Source organism: Pundamilia nyererei, unplaced genomic scaffold, assembly GCF_000239375.1.
Source record: "Pundamilia nyererei isolate P.nyererei 1_Seehausen unplaced genomic scaffold, PunNye1.0 scaffold00001, whole genome shotgun sequence".
Classification (NCBI taxonomy): Eukaryota; Metazoa; Chordata; class Actinopteri; order Cichliformes; family Cichlidae; genus Pundamilia; species Pundamilia nyererei.
In genome coordinates, this window is record NW_005187402.1 from 11624559 (window position 1) to 11637288 (window position 12730).

At 40.3% G+C, this 12730-nt stretch overlaps 2 protein-coding genes across 3 annotated transcripts; both read left to right on the forward strand.

Annotated features, from left to right (window-relative positions):
- The first annotated feature begins 642 nt into the window (after nucleotides 1–642).
- tcirg1b (T cell immune regulator 1, ATPase H+ transporting V0 subunit a3b) lies at nucleotides 643–8870 on the forward strand. 2 transcript variants are annotated; one of them, XM_005719889.2, is made up of 21 exons: nucleotides 643–915; nucleotides 1927–2045; nucleotides 2201–2279; nucleotides 2369–2511; nucleotides 2624–2722; nucleotides 2809–2867; nucleotides 2943–3069; nucleotides 3171–3253; nucleotides 3351–3444; nucleotides 3603–3815; nucleotides 3915–4065; nucleotides 4171–4310; nucleotides 5009–5166; nucleotides 5378–5468; nucleotides 5569–5687; nucleotides 5832–6045; nucleotides 6530–6640; nucleotides 6721–6813; nucleotides 6914–7034; nucleotides 7254–7425; nucleotides 7962–8870. In XM_005719889.2, exons 2-21 carry the CDS (start codon nucleotides 1929–1931, stop codon nucleotides 8053–8055), a joined length of 2478 nt encoding a protein of 825 aa, XP_005719946.1. In that variant the 5' UTR covers nucleotides 643–915; nucleotides 1927–1928; the 3' UTR covers nucleotides 8056–8870. The 2 variants fall into 2 exon arrangements, with proteins under 2 accessions (XP_005719946.1, XP_005719947.1); XM_005719890.2 differs by having other exon boundaries at nucleotides 646–915; nucleotides 2624–2719.
- An 804-nt stretch (nucleotides 8871–9674) lies between these two features.
- mrpl18 (mitochondrial ribosomal protein L18) lies at nucleotides 9675–12342 on the forward strand. Its single transcript, XM_005719891.2, has 4 exons — nucleotides 9675–9966; nucleotides 10045–10213; nucleotides 11697–11931; nucleotides 12041–12342. The coding sequence occupies exons 1-4, from the start codon at nucleotides 9879–9881 to the stop codon at nucleotides 12116–12118; spliced, it is 570 nt and encodes a 189-aa protein (XP_005719948.1). The 5' UTR covers nucleotides 9675–9878; the 3' UTR covers nucleotides 12119–12342.
- Nucleotides 12343–12730: the final 388 nt, after the last annotated feature.

The window sequence follows — 12730 nt, forward strand, 5'->3', positions numbered from 1 at the left end:
AATCCACAATAAATTCAAACGTGCACTGAGTTCTTGTTTTTTTGTTTTTTTTTAAACCATTAAAGATCTATGCTGTACAATCATTCCACCCTAGAGAAAGAATAGCTTGAAGAAATCAAAACGGCCATGGTTTTCACGCCTATGATACATATCTGCATGCTTAGAGGCTGTGATTTCTACGCAAATCCTACACAACATCTCAGTTGAATTTTAAGTGTTCATTGTTGTGAACTTCTACATTCTTCCTTTGCCTGCTGCATAATAATGAAACTACTAAGAAAGGAACTATTTTTCAGTTTCTTTAAATGTAACAGAACTGAATTAAAAATCACTTTAAATGTATGGTTGACTTTTACTTTGAATAGTGTCCCTAACGTTAGCATGTATCTTTTGGAGACATCACATGCTACAAATTATGGTACTGACCTTGGTTTGTATGTATTTAATAAAGTTAGGAGAAAAAAAAAAAACAGGGCAGGTCTGGGTTTATCAAACGCACGTGACTGCGGTTTCCAGATGACTGTACACGGCCAAACCAGCTTCTCCAGATGAGCTTAACTCTAATATCAAACCGTGAATTATTAATAATAAGCTTCTGACTTCCTGTCAGACTAAAATTCTAATAAAAAAGAACAAAGAAAAACATCCACTTATTGGACTCGTTACCGCCATTAAAGATCCTAAAATCTCGACCTCTCGCGGTGGAGCGAGATTCAAATGGTAACTATCACGTGCCTCCTGCAGTAACGTGACTCTCACAAACAGGAAGTGCGGAGCCAGAGAACTTCTACCCCAAGTCTCGCAGACGCGTCTGCTTTGTCCAGGTTAGCAGTCCCCGGTCAGTCCGTCCCGCTGGGTACCAGACTGCCTGACAGACACCAGGTCGAACTGCAGCGGAGGTAAAGAGCCAGACAGGTGAGGTTTCCGACATTCAGCTCAAATCTGTGTTTTTAACAAGCGGGTTTATCTCCTATAGTTGTCGCCGAGACTAAACCAAACCCCTCTGTTACTTTTCTTTAATGTGGCTGATATTAATGGGTTAAATATTTTTTAAACGCTTCAGTGTTTCGGCTTTTCCTTCACTGGAGTTGTGTGCTAGCGATGATAGAGAAAACGAAACTTTGCCCCAGGCAACAAAAGCTGAAAAGCAGAGACAATAGTCGATAGATCGAAGAAGACCCGAAGTCAAATGCTTTTTCCTTAACAGCATGGATCTTTTTACATTTATAAACTGAAGCCATGCTCCTTTCATGTAACATCTATTTTATGATATAAGTAATTTTGTATATATTCTTAGTGGTCGGTTTCTCACCTTCATGACACTCTTAACGCTCAGTTTATGAAGAAACTGTTCCAATTCACCGCTCATTCCTCCAAATGAATGAGGTTCGTCTGACTATAGTGCGAGCACCGCAATGCTTTGAAAAATGATCCAGCGCTATAAGCTTTTTTAAAAAAAGGATCAAACACTGTAACCTTCATAAAGGGGGGGTTTACTGTAGAGCGCTTGTACAAAACAGCTTTGTATGTAGCTAGGGGAAAGCAGTAATAATGCACCTTATTGGGCCCTTCTAAAATATAGTAATGCTTTTTAATATATATGTACATCTTTGATTAATTTATTTAACTAAAAAAGAGTCCCTGTGCTAATTTTGGCAGACACATGTACATGCAACAATGGAAACCCCACCTGATCATCTGGTCAGGAGGACCTGATGCTTCCTCTTTCTTAAGTTTCCACTTAGATACTTCTGCACTGAGTAGTTTTTATTGCTCTAACTGAAAGTAGATGCCATCTGCTAACACCATTGTCTGTCTTTTTTTTTTTGTTTTTGTAATTCATATTCCTCTTTATATGGTGCAGTACTTTCACTCAGCTGTATCCAGAGGACGGTGTGTGTGTAAAGTTGTTTCTTTGGTGTACAGACATGGGCTCCATATTTCGCAGCGAGGAGGTGTGCCTGGTGCAGCTCTTTCTTCAGTCCGGCTCAGCCTATAATTGTGTCAGCGAGCTGGGAGAGCTGGGCCTGGTTGAGTTCAGAGACGTGAGTCTATTAAACCCTTTATTCCGTTCTTCTTCTTCTTGGTGCAGTTCATGGAGTCCAGTGCAATTGTTAACCTGCAACAGACTGCGTCATGGGTTTTGGTGAAGATCATGTAGACTCGCTCAGTAACCTTATTCTCTGCTCTCCGCTTTCAGTTAAACCCCAACGTGAACTCCTTTCAGAGGAAATTTGTCAGCGAGGTCAGACGATGCGAGGATCTCGAGAAGACTTTCCGTGAGTACTGACTCATAATGCTCCCCTTTACATTTCCATTCATCTTCTTTATTTTCCATGATTCATCATCCACCTTTTCCACCCTCCAGACTTCTTGGAGCAGGAGATAAATCGCTCGCCATCCTTAAAGGGTCCACTCCCTCCTCCGTGTCCGACACCTTCTGCCCCTCAGCCCCGTGAGCTCATCACCATAGAGGAGGAGAGCGAGAGGCTCGCCAGGGAACTCAAGGAGGTGAGCGCCAAAATAGAGCCTGAGGAGTTAGTCTTCGGTTTTCTGCTTAGTGCACCACGAGAGACAGAACAATTTTTGGGATTAATGGAATATCGTGTATGTTTCCTACTAGGTGTCCAGGAACAGAGATAGCCTTAGGGCTCAGCTGACGCAGCTCTCCCAGTATCAAGGAGTCCTGACCAGAACTCACTCTCTCACGGCGTCACACGTGGTGAAAAACTCCATTTCTGCTCCATTTTCTGTAATTGTTGTCATGAGGAAAACTAAAAAAGAATGTTCTCTGTCTTATTCTCACAGGTGCCACCTGCAGTGGAGAGCCAAGGTCTGTTTGATAACCGCCAAGATGTCCGACTCAGGTAGGTCTCAATTAAATGTTAAAGAGTAAAATGTTGTCTTTTTCCTCTCTATATAACAGTTTTCCTCTCCCTCAGTTTTGTGGCAGGAGTGGTCCACCCCTGGAAGGTGCCCTCGTTCGAGCGACTGTTATGGCGGGCGTGTCGCGGTTACATTATTGTGGATTTTAGAGAAATGGAGGATCGACTTCAGCACCCTGACACTGTAAGAGCTCGGGGAAAAGGAGAGGGGATCGCAGAGAGTTTCTGCTGTGAGTTTCATTCCAGGTGTTTTACCACAGCAGTTTGCTCTTTCTCCATTTGCAGGGGGAAATGGTGCAATGGACCGTGTTCCTCATTTCCTTCTGGGGAGATCAGATTGGACAGAAAGTCAAGAAGATCTGCGATTGGTGGGGATTTTTTTTTCTTTCTTTTATTTTTGAGATTCTGAAACTGCACCTTGCTGTGTTTTGAACTTGAATTTCTTTGGATTTTCCCTCCTCGCAGCTTCCGCACTGAGACATTTGCATACCCCGAGAGCTCTGCTGAGAGAGAGGAGGTTCTCCAGGGACTTCAAGGTAGAATTGAAGACATCAAATCAGTGAGTGATTTTCTTTTGGTTTTTGATACTACATATTCACATCAAAATAATTAAAAGACTGTAATCTCTGGTTTTATAGTTTCTACATAGGATATTATATTACAGTGCTTCTAGAACATTCATCATGCCTCTTTTTGTGTTTCCTTCTGCGACTTCAGGTGTTGTCACAGACAGAAAGCTTCTTGCAGCAGCTGCTGATGAAGGCGGTGGCCGTTCTGCCCCAGTGGAAGGTGCGCGTCCAGAAATGCAAGGCGATCCAGTTAGTACTGAATCTCTGCAGCCCCTCTGTCACTGACAAATGCCTGATCGCTGAGGCCTGGTGTCCCACCGCCAAGCTGCCTGAACTGCAGAGTGCGCTGAGAGAGGGAGGGGTGAGACAACAGATGAGCAGAAACATAGAGCTGTAAAAAGCACAGATGAGCAAATCGCCTAATTTCCTGTTTTTATCCCACCCTGTTCTCTGACCTCAGAGGAAAAGCGGTAGTGGGGTTGACTCCTTCTACAACCGCTTGCCTTGCTCTACACCTCCACCTACTCTGTTTCCCCTCAACTCCTTCACAACAGGTTTCCAGAACATTGTAGATGCCTACGGAGTGGCAGCCTACCGTGAAGTCAATCCAGGTGCGTCATTAGATGACATAAATAATTTCTTCATGAAATGTGTTCAAAGTGAAGTCTTTCAGGTATTTGTCTTTGGCTAAATCTCGTCTCTCAATGCTCCTGCAGCATTGTTCACCATAATTACATTCCCCTTCCTGTTTGCGGTGATGTTTGGGGACGTGGGCCATGGTTTACTGATGACTCTGACTGCTCTCTGGATGGTCCTCGAGGAAAAGGATCCCAAACTTAGAAACAACAACAATGAGGTAACTTAGGAGAGGAGACACTCTGTATTTAACAAAATGTCTAACTTAAAGGCAACTTAATTTCAGACCAAGCAGCATCAGTAAAACAACAGACCACATTTAGATTGTTCCTCTGTTCCACAGGACCTGCTTGTCACCACACTAATAACCAAATGAACTCACTTCCTGTTTAACGGATGCCCCAAAAAGTGTACTGAAATTCCAGAATGCTTTCATAATCTGTGTGAGCCAAGGAATCCGCCAGTAGGCTACCTTGTAAATTTTGCATGTGGTTTGAAATTTGCATGCACAAACATGCCTCTGGCTTCATTCTTTTAGTGGCATTACAAGTTGAACCAACATGAAAATCACCAAAGAGAAAAATGAGAGCAAAAGTAGCAATGGTTTCTGTGACCTCAATTCCAAAAACGTCATAGAACCTAAATAATAACAAAACGCATTCATTTGCAATTCTCATAAACCTATATTTGATTCACAGTAGGACATAGAAAACATGTTAACCGTTTAAACTGAAAGCATGTACCATTTTAAGGAAAACAAAACAAAACATGGCAACAAGATGACGCAAAATATTTGGGACTAAATCATTGCATTCTGTTTTTTGTCACACAGCTTCCCATTTATGTTTAAATGTAAAAAACAAAAAGTCAAATAATTCTAATGTACTAAAACATGTCCTTGACCGCTTTGTGTGTCAGATCTGGAGGATGATGTTCGGCGGAAGGTATTTGATTCTGCTGATGGGACTGTTCTCCATCTACACGGGAGCCATTTACAACGAGTGCTTCAGCAAAGGCCTCGCCACCTTCAGCTCGGCCTGGCACGTCGGCCCAATGTTTGAAAAAAACATATGGAAGTAAGAACATTTTCGTGTATTCACCCTGGAAACGTATTTGCTTTTTTTTTTTTTTTTTTTTTCAAACAATGTGTTTATTGAGTTTTTAGTACACACAAAATACAGGTCAAATAAATCATAAACAATAATATAATAAGTAATATTTATTTTCTGTTTACTCCATTTTCAACACACTTTTTTTTTTTTTTTACCTTCGTGGGGTCTCTTGCAGTTCATCGGTGCTGGCAGGGAGCCAGTACTTATCCATGGATCCTGTTGTGCCCGGCGTTTTCACAAGCCCCTATCCATTTGGCATTGACCCGGTGTGCCCATCATATTCATTGTCCTCCAATCAAATATGGACATAAATATGTATATATATGTCTCGATTGTAACTCCAGTTATTCTCTCTGTTGTCGTCAGGTCTGGGGGATGTCCAACAACAAACTAACATTCCTAAACTCTTACAAAATGAAGATGTCAGTCATCATCGGCATTATTCACATGACTTTTGGAGTCTGCTTGTCATTCTTCAACTACTGGTAAATAATCTTTACCCTTTGGTTGCATGTGTTTCGCTTGCACATGTGTTTTGTGTGTTTCAGATTAGCTCTGTGTTACCTTCACATCCTCATGTTCTTATCCTTGTTTCTCCCTGGTTGTTGTTTTTTTTTCTTTTTCTACAGGCACTTTCGCAAGTTCAGCAGTTTGATTTTTGTGCTGATCCCAGAGCTTTTCTTTATGCTGTTTCTGTTTGGCTACCTGGTGTTCATGGTGGTCTATAAGTGGGTTGCTTACGCTCCTTCTCAGTCCAAAAGTGCTCCCAGCATACTGATCCACTTCATAGACATGTTCCTGTTTACGGAAAACCCTGACAACCCTCCGCTTTATCATGGACAGGTGTGTGCGTCGTTTGTGAGCTTCACTAATGGGAACATATCGGGTTTGCTTTATTCATTTTCTTAGCTTCCCACTTCCCGAAACGTGTGTGTTAGTTGGTCACACTGAGCAGTAGTTATCATGAAATCTTATTATAAACTGAATGATAGTCTTTATGTATGTTGTTACCATATTTACATCTTTCAGTGGTTGTTTGTGGTTTTTATTTTGTGAAAGTCTAGCATGTAAATGCAGCACTGCTTTGGCAGGTCAAACCCCAGATGCCACATCTATTACAAGCACATGAACACAATAAGGGACTTTCCAAATATAGTAATCAGCACTTTAACTGCATTATCAAGCAACAGTGATGTAGTTGTGTGTCTGTTCTGTTTTTTGAATGACAAAAATGCTGCATTCATTAAGTAGATAAATACATGCAAGCCCTGAACTGAATAAATTAACGGTCAAATGAGGTTAACCTCTTCTCTGTAACTCTGTGTAGGCTATAGTGCAGAAGGTCCTGGTGATACTGGCTCTGTGTTCTGTGCCATTCCTCCTCCTTGGGAAGCCCACGTTTGAATACATTATGTTCAAGAGAAGACAACGTCGAGTCGTGAGTCTGCGTTTGGTTGGATTTTAATTCCTTTTATGTAGCTGCATTTACTTTTCTGACTGATCTTTAATTCTCTGCAGCATCTGGATGAAGACAGGCGTCCACTGGTGTCTGACGAAGGCTCGATCAATGTTCATCAGGGGGAAGTGGAAGGAAGGCCGCTAGTAGAAGAGGTGAGGGTGAAGCTAGAGTAACTAAATTAGTTTACCTGTTTTAATACGGTCTGGTGAACTCCTTTTGTTTTTGTTTTTTTTGTTGTTGTGCTGTCTGTAGGAGTTTGATGTCGCGGATGTGTTCATGCATCAGGCCATCCACACCATCGAGTACTGCTTGGGCTGCATCTCCAACACAGCCTCTTACCTCCGACTCTGGGCTCTCAGCCTGGCACACGCACGTCAGTGGCACTGCACATACAAACACAATGCTTATCTTCATACTCACATGATGCACACACACACACACACGAGACTTCCTCTTTTAAAGGAAACTTACTCATACTGTTCTTCTTTTTTTCTTTTTTTTATCCATTTTATTTCTCTAGTTATACACACTCATGTTGTTGTTTTCCAGCCAGCTGTGATTCTCTAACAGTGATTCACTTGTGTCTCCACAGAGCTGTCAGAGGTGCTGTGGGAGATGGTCATGCGTAAGGCGCTGACGTGGCAAGGTTACGTGGGAGCTGTAGTGCTCTTTGTGATTTTCGCCTTCTTCGCTGTGCTGACAGTCTGCATCCTTCTGGTCATGGAGGGGCTCTCAGCATTCTTGCACGCGCTCCGTCTGCACTGGTGAGAATGACAGAAGGGTTGAGACGAAGGGGGAAAATAGCTTTGCTTAACTAAGATTTTTAAAAGAAATAGGCTTTATGATTGGACTGGGTAAAATCCTGAACCACTTTTTAATTTATTTTTTATTTCGGAGTGTGTGTCAGGTTTTATGTGTCTGTGCATTGTTTAAGCCAGCAATCCATGGTCACATGTTTTTGTTACATGCTGGTGTAAACATTGCACTCTATTTGCTGTCTGTCGTGTGACAGATGTAGTGAAGGCAATGACTGTGCTAAACAGACTTTACAGCTGCCTCTGGCAATAACCCTGCATGTAAAGTGGAATTTGACTGTAGGAGACACCACCTACAGTATGTAGCATTAATGCTGTAGTTTTCTCAGGATGGTGGTGCTGGAGAAAAGATTGACTTAACCTTTAGGAACAACAACAAGTCAGACTATTACCAAAGAAAAGTCCACTGTAGAATAAGAGTATGGTACTTGCTCTGAGGTTTCTGTTTGTTGCTGGAGATTGACTTATGCCCGTCTCGTTCACAGGGTGGAGTTTCAGAACAAGTTCTACAGTGGAGATGGTTACAAACTCACCCCTTTCTCCTTCACATCTATAATAAATGTCTCAAACCCTATATGATCAGCCAACGGGTTATTCAGGGTTGCTAGCAAAGTTAATTTATGTGTCTATGAATCAGAACGACCCTGTCTTAACAACGGTACTCGACCTTTGGTTCCCTTTTGCTATGAAAGGGTTTAGTTAACTTGCACAATGATCGATGAATGATGTACTCTTATTTTTGCATCAGTAGAATGATTCCCTATACGTTAATTTACCACTATATCATATCATATATGAAACATATATTTTGTATCCCCATGCTAATTATTTTTCAAAGTGTAATGTACTGCTTTCTAATTACTCTATCAGTAGCATGAGAAATTGTTGGTAATCATGTGCTTTTCACTCTCTCAACATTTATAATAAGCATCAATTTTGAAAAGGGAAAGTACACTAGTGAATGGATTTGTTTTGCAGTTTAAGGGAAAGTTTAAGTTTTGACCTGAAGTATTAAAGTGCAAGTTCTTTAGAATTCTTCAGATAATGACTTGGATGATTTTTATGAGCCAAAGATTTTCCCACATTGTCATGTCTTCCAACAACACCACACCAAGTATTTATTGATAAATACATTTTTCTCGGGTGCCTTACTAGGACTGTTTGTTTATACATTATGTGTTATGGACAGATGGTGTCTTCTATTGTTAAACCACCACTTTGTACAAAACACTGCAATGGAATGAATTTTCCCCTCCCTGTTTACACTGTAAAATTGAAGAGTTTTCAGCAGAAAATAAATTAAATGTTGAGTTTTATTAAATGAAGCACTTGAAGTATCTGTTGCCAGCCGAGTGATACCATTTATATGCCACAGTACTGTTTTGAGAAGTTACCACAGATGAAAGTACTGTGCAGAAGTCTAGAGGAGCCAACTGTTATTGTTTCATATTTGGCTTCTGGGGAACATTTTTTGTCTTTAGGTCGTTTTTTCTTAATAGCCTGTGACAAAAAAAACGATTTTTTTTCCCCATTTCTTTGATTCTATCCAACATCACACTAAGTATACATTTTATTTTTTGTACCAACAAGGTGATTCTCAGTCTGTAGCAGCATAACAATGATCCAAAACACAATAGGACAACTATCAGCCATGGCTTGACCTCAACATTACTGAAGTAGTGTGGGATCATCTTGACAGAGAACTCAACAACATCCAAATGAGAGCTTTGTTTGTCCTTCAAGATGTCTGGAAACTATTTGTGAAGACGACTTAAATAAATGACAAAAAAAGCTTGACTAAAAGAGTTCATAGAGTTCAGAGTCATTCCAAATTTTGACTTTCAAGCTCATAAGAATTGTAAAAACTCTTGTTTTTGTCTAATTTACTGTATTTCCATGTATGTTTTCACGTTTCAATAAATCACTGTACTAATTTCCCATTTTCCTAGTAACATACAGTATAAGGAAATGAGGGGTGGCTCGAGACGTTTGCTCATTAGTGTAAAAGATGTAAATACAACAATGTAACAACAACTCCTACACAAAAGGAGTCTGACATTAAATAATAGTAATAACTTCTTTTGCAGGGAAGAATCTTCAGATCACTGGTTACTCTTGTTGCCTGATAGTTTTAGTAGAATTAAAAAGTTGTTGGCGTTTCCCACCGTTTTAAGTTCCGGAGTTAGTGTAAACGGAACCTTAAGCGCGTGTTCGGTTTCTATCTGTGCTGTTTCCTAAGTAGCACAGAGTGAACCGGATATTATCGGAATGTCAAAGATGGGACTCCTCGTGTAACGGTGGATTTTTCTTGAATAGTATGTTTGCTTGTTTTTGGCGTCTTACCGGATGGTAACACATTGATTGGACTTTTTATTTGTGAGGGGAGCACTGCTCGGGAGGACATGGCTCTGAGCCAAGTTAGTCGCAGTGTGCGGCTGCTCTTAGGTCAAATTCAACGCTGTCGGCCAGCCCTGCTTTCAAACCAGACGGGTAAGCAAGTAAAGCTAGAAAGCCTTAAACTTTCTATCTGCAGTCATGAAAGCTGACCAGACTCTAATTGTCACACAGCTCGGTGTCTGAGTCAAGCAGCTTCTCAGCCAGAGCCCTCCGCGGATGAAAATGAAGCCGTGAACCCGACCTTTGTAAACAGAAATCCCCGCAACCTGGAGCAGATGGCTCTGGCTGTGAAGGATCGGGGCTGGAAGACAACCTGGCCACACCGGGAGTTCTACCACAGGTCTGTAAAGGTTTAAGTTCTTACTGTGGAATCCAGAATCAGACTGAGTACCACTGTGAGGGTGCATCCTGTTGATTTAAAGTGAAATTAGTCTGTGGAAACAGGTGGTTTCTCTATAACGGAATTCTGGATTCAGACGAATATTGCTCATATATGAAATTGTAAAGGGCTTTTACTTTGAAGTCCAAAATCAGAGTAACGTTATACTGACCGAGTAGCACTGCTAGGGTGTCTCTTGTTTATCTAAAATCACAATAAAATACCAGAGTGTTAAAAAAGAAAAAGAGTGAACCAAACGTTAAAAAAAAGATCAGTATCAAGCCAGAAATTTGACATGAGCATGAGAAGTGAAAGCAAAGTTACCCCAAGGTTCCTGATACAAGATTTAGCAAATATCAGAAGGGGACCAATCTGTCAGGGGCACAAACAAGGACTTCAGGTTTTTCTTCATTATTAAGTAGGAGAAAGTTGTCAGCCATCCATCTTTTAATAGCCTAAGCACATATTCAGGATCTGTAGATTATAAAATTCTTGGGCCTTAAAAGACGACCTATAACTGAACTTCGTCTGCATAGCAGTGATAAGAAATGTTCATAAATGTTCAGAAGAGAGAGCAGATATAAAGGCCCCAATACAGAACCTTGTGGGACACCATAGACAGACCCCCCAACATGATTGCATTATAAAAGCTGTAATGTCACATTAGCTGTTGTATTTTTGTTTTTTTCTTCAAATGGCAGTTTTTAAATTTCATTCATATTTTAGTATTCCAGAAATAAATCTAGTTGTGATGAAATAAGCATAGTCGTGATACAGCTTACTGTAATTTAACAACTATTGTTAGTGAGGACTTGTGAATTACTTTCTAACTTTATAGTAGCAACTGTTATGAGGTAACACATTGTTAGAAGGTTATACAATAACTATATTAGTGTAATTAGTAATGTAACCAGTTACCTTATCAAACTAAATTACACATTTAAAATGATTTCAGTCTATGAAGGATTATGACTTTGTAACAAGCAGTGACACAGTCATTGTTCTTGAGACGTGGTGGCGCACATGCATTGATCTAAAGAAACAGTCAAAGACACAAGATGAACAGAAAGATATGTTTAAAAGTGTATCAGTTGTTGGTAACAAAATTCAAAGAGAAATGGAGACAACAGTCATGTGCATCAACCCCACATTGGATCACGGCTTACAGCATACAAACATGTATCTATTTATCTAAATTTATTAATTATTTTCTTAAATTAATGTTAAGTTGTATAACTAAAATTGGGAAACAAAGATAACTGTTTTTATATTCACTACTATTATTCTAGATTATACGAATATTCTGTATTTGTTCTACCCCATTGGGTTCAGAACTGGACAAAAACGTAATGTAATCAGTCAGGTTGATATGAAACATAGCATATTCATGCATAAAGAACAATTATCTCTATTTAATTTCCTCTCATGCCTGTCATTGTTTCAGGTTGATGTTCTCCCGTAGCCAACACCATGTGACAGCCCAAGTGTTTTCCAGCTGCTCCCCTATTCCGGTGCTTTCTTGTTCGAGCAAAGAGTGGGCTGTGAAGAAGGAGCTGGCTTCTACAAACTGCGTGGCAGCCTGTCAGGCTGTGGGCGAGGTGCTGGCGCATCGCTGCCAGCAGGCTGGCATCACCAGGATGGTGTATAGGGTGATTCCCTGGACATACCGCTCAGATTCTGTGAGTACATGCAGCAAGGACTGGAAATAAAGTTACTGTCATTTTCCTTCACTTAGGTAGCCATTTGCTTCACGTCTCTCTCGCTCTCTCTGGCTTTTCTGTTTTGCAGGTTCAGTCTTTCAGAGCTGCAATGAAAGCAGGAGGAATAATTCTAAGTGAACCCAGAAGGAAATACATTGGGACCTGACTTTAATTCATCAGTCAAATCAGCTGTTCTGTATAAATCTGCTCTTTATCCCCATTACCCCTCTCTTTTGTTAACTATTACTGTGCTGATATTAAGATTACAACTGCTACAGTAAAAAATAGGAATCAAAAGAAGGCTTGTCCCTGTGCCATGTCTCTTTTATATTAAATCAGTCTCCTCTGGTTTATTATTTAATCAAAAAATAAAGGTTCTTGTTTTGAGTACAATAATTTATTTTTTACTCAGGTGCATGTAAACAAGAGTGAGGTGCAGGCAGCAGAGAGTCTGTTACAATAAGGAAATGGATGACAATAAAAACCAATCACTGATCATTTTAATCATAGTACAGTGTGAAGTTGGCTCAGGCGGTGGGAACAGTGTGTTGGGATTATAAAGTGCATGTTTTCTTTTTTCCTCTTTTTTTTCCCTAATAGTGAGCATGCAGGTTAAATGCTTTCTTTTTTTTTTTTTTTAGCTTGGGTTCACTGGATAAAAAGTAATACCAGCATAAAATAAGAAATGTCCTCATCAGCATCTAGTGAAAACAGAACATGGAATAATTTAAGTGGATCCATTCAAAGTCCATATAAATACAAACTCAAACCCTGAACA

Coding starts and splice junctions, on each gene's coding strand:
- mrpl18 (XM_005719891.2), top strand. CDS start 9,879: ATGGCTCTGAGCCAAGTTAGTCGCAGTGTGCGGCTGCTCTTAGGTCAA. Junction 9,967..10,044: donor CCTGCTTTCAAACCAGACGG/GTAAGCAAGTAA, acceptor ATTGTCACACAG/CTCGGTGTCTGAGTCAAGCA. Junction 11,932..12,040: donor GGACATACCGCTCAGATTCT/GTGAGTACATGC, acceptor TCTGTTTTGCAG/GTTCAGTCTTTCAGAGCTGC.
- tcirg1b (XM_005719889.2), top strand. CDS start 1,929: ATGGGCTCCATATTTCGCAGCGAGGAGGTGTGCCTGGTGCAGCTCTTT. Junction 2,512..2,623: donor TCGCCAGGGAACTCAAGGAG/GTGAGCGCCAAA, acceptor GTTTCCTACTAG/GTGTCCAGGAACAGAGATAG. Junction 4,066..4,170: donor CTACCGTGAAGTCAATCCAG/GTGCGTCATTAG, acceptor ATGCTCCTGCAG/CATTGTTCACCATAATTACA.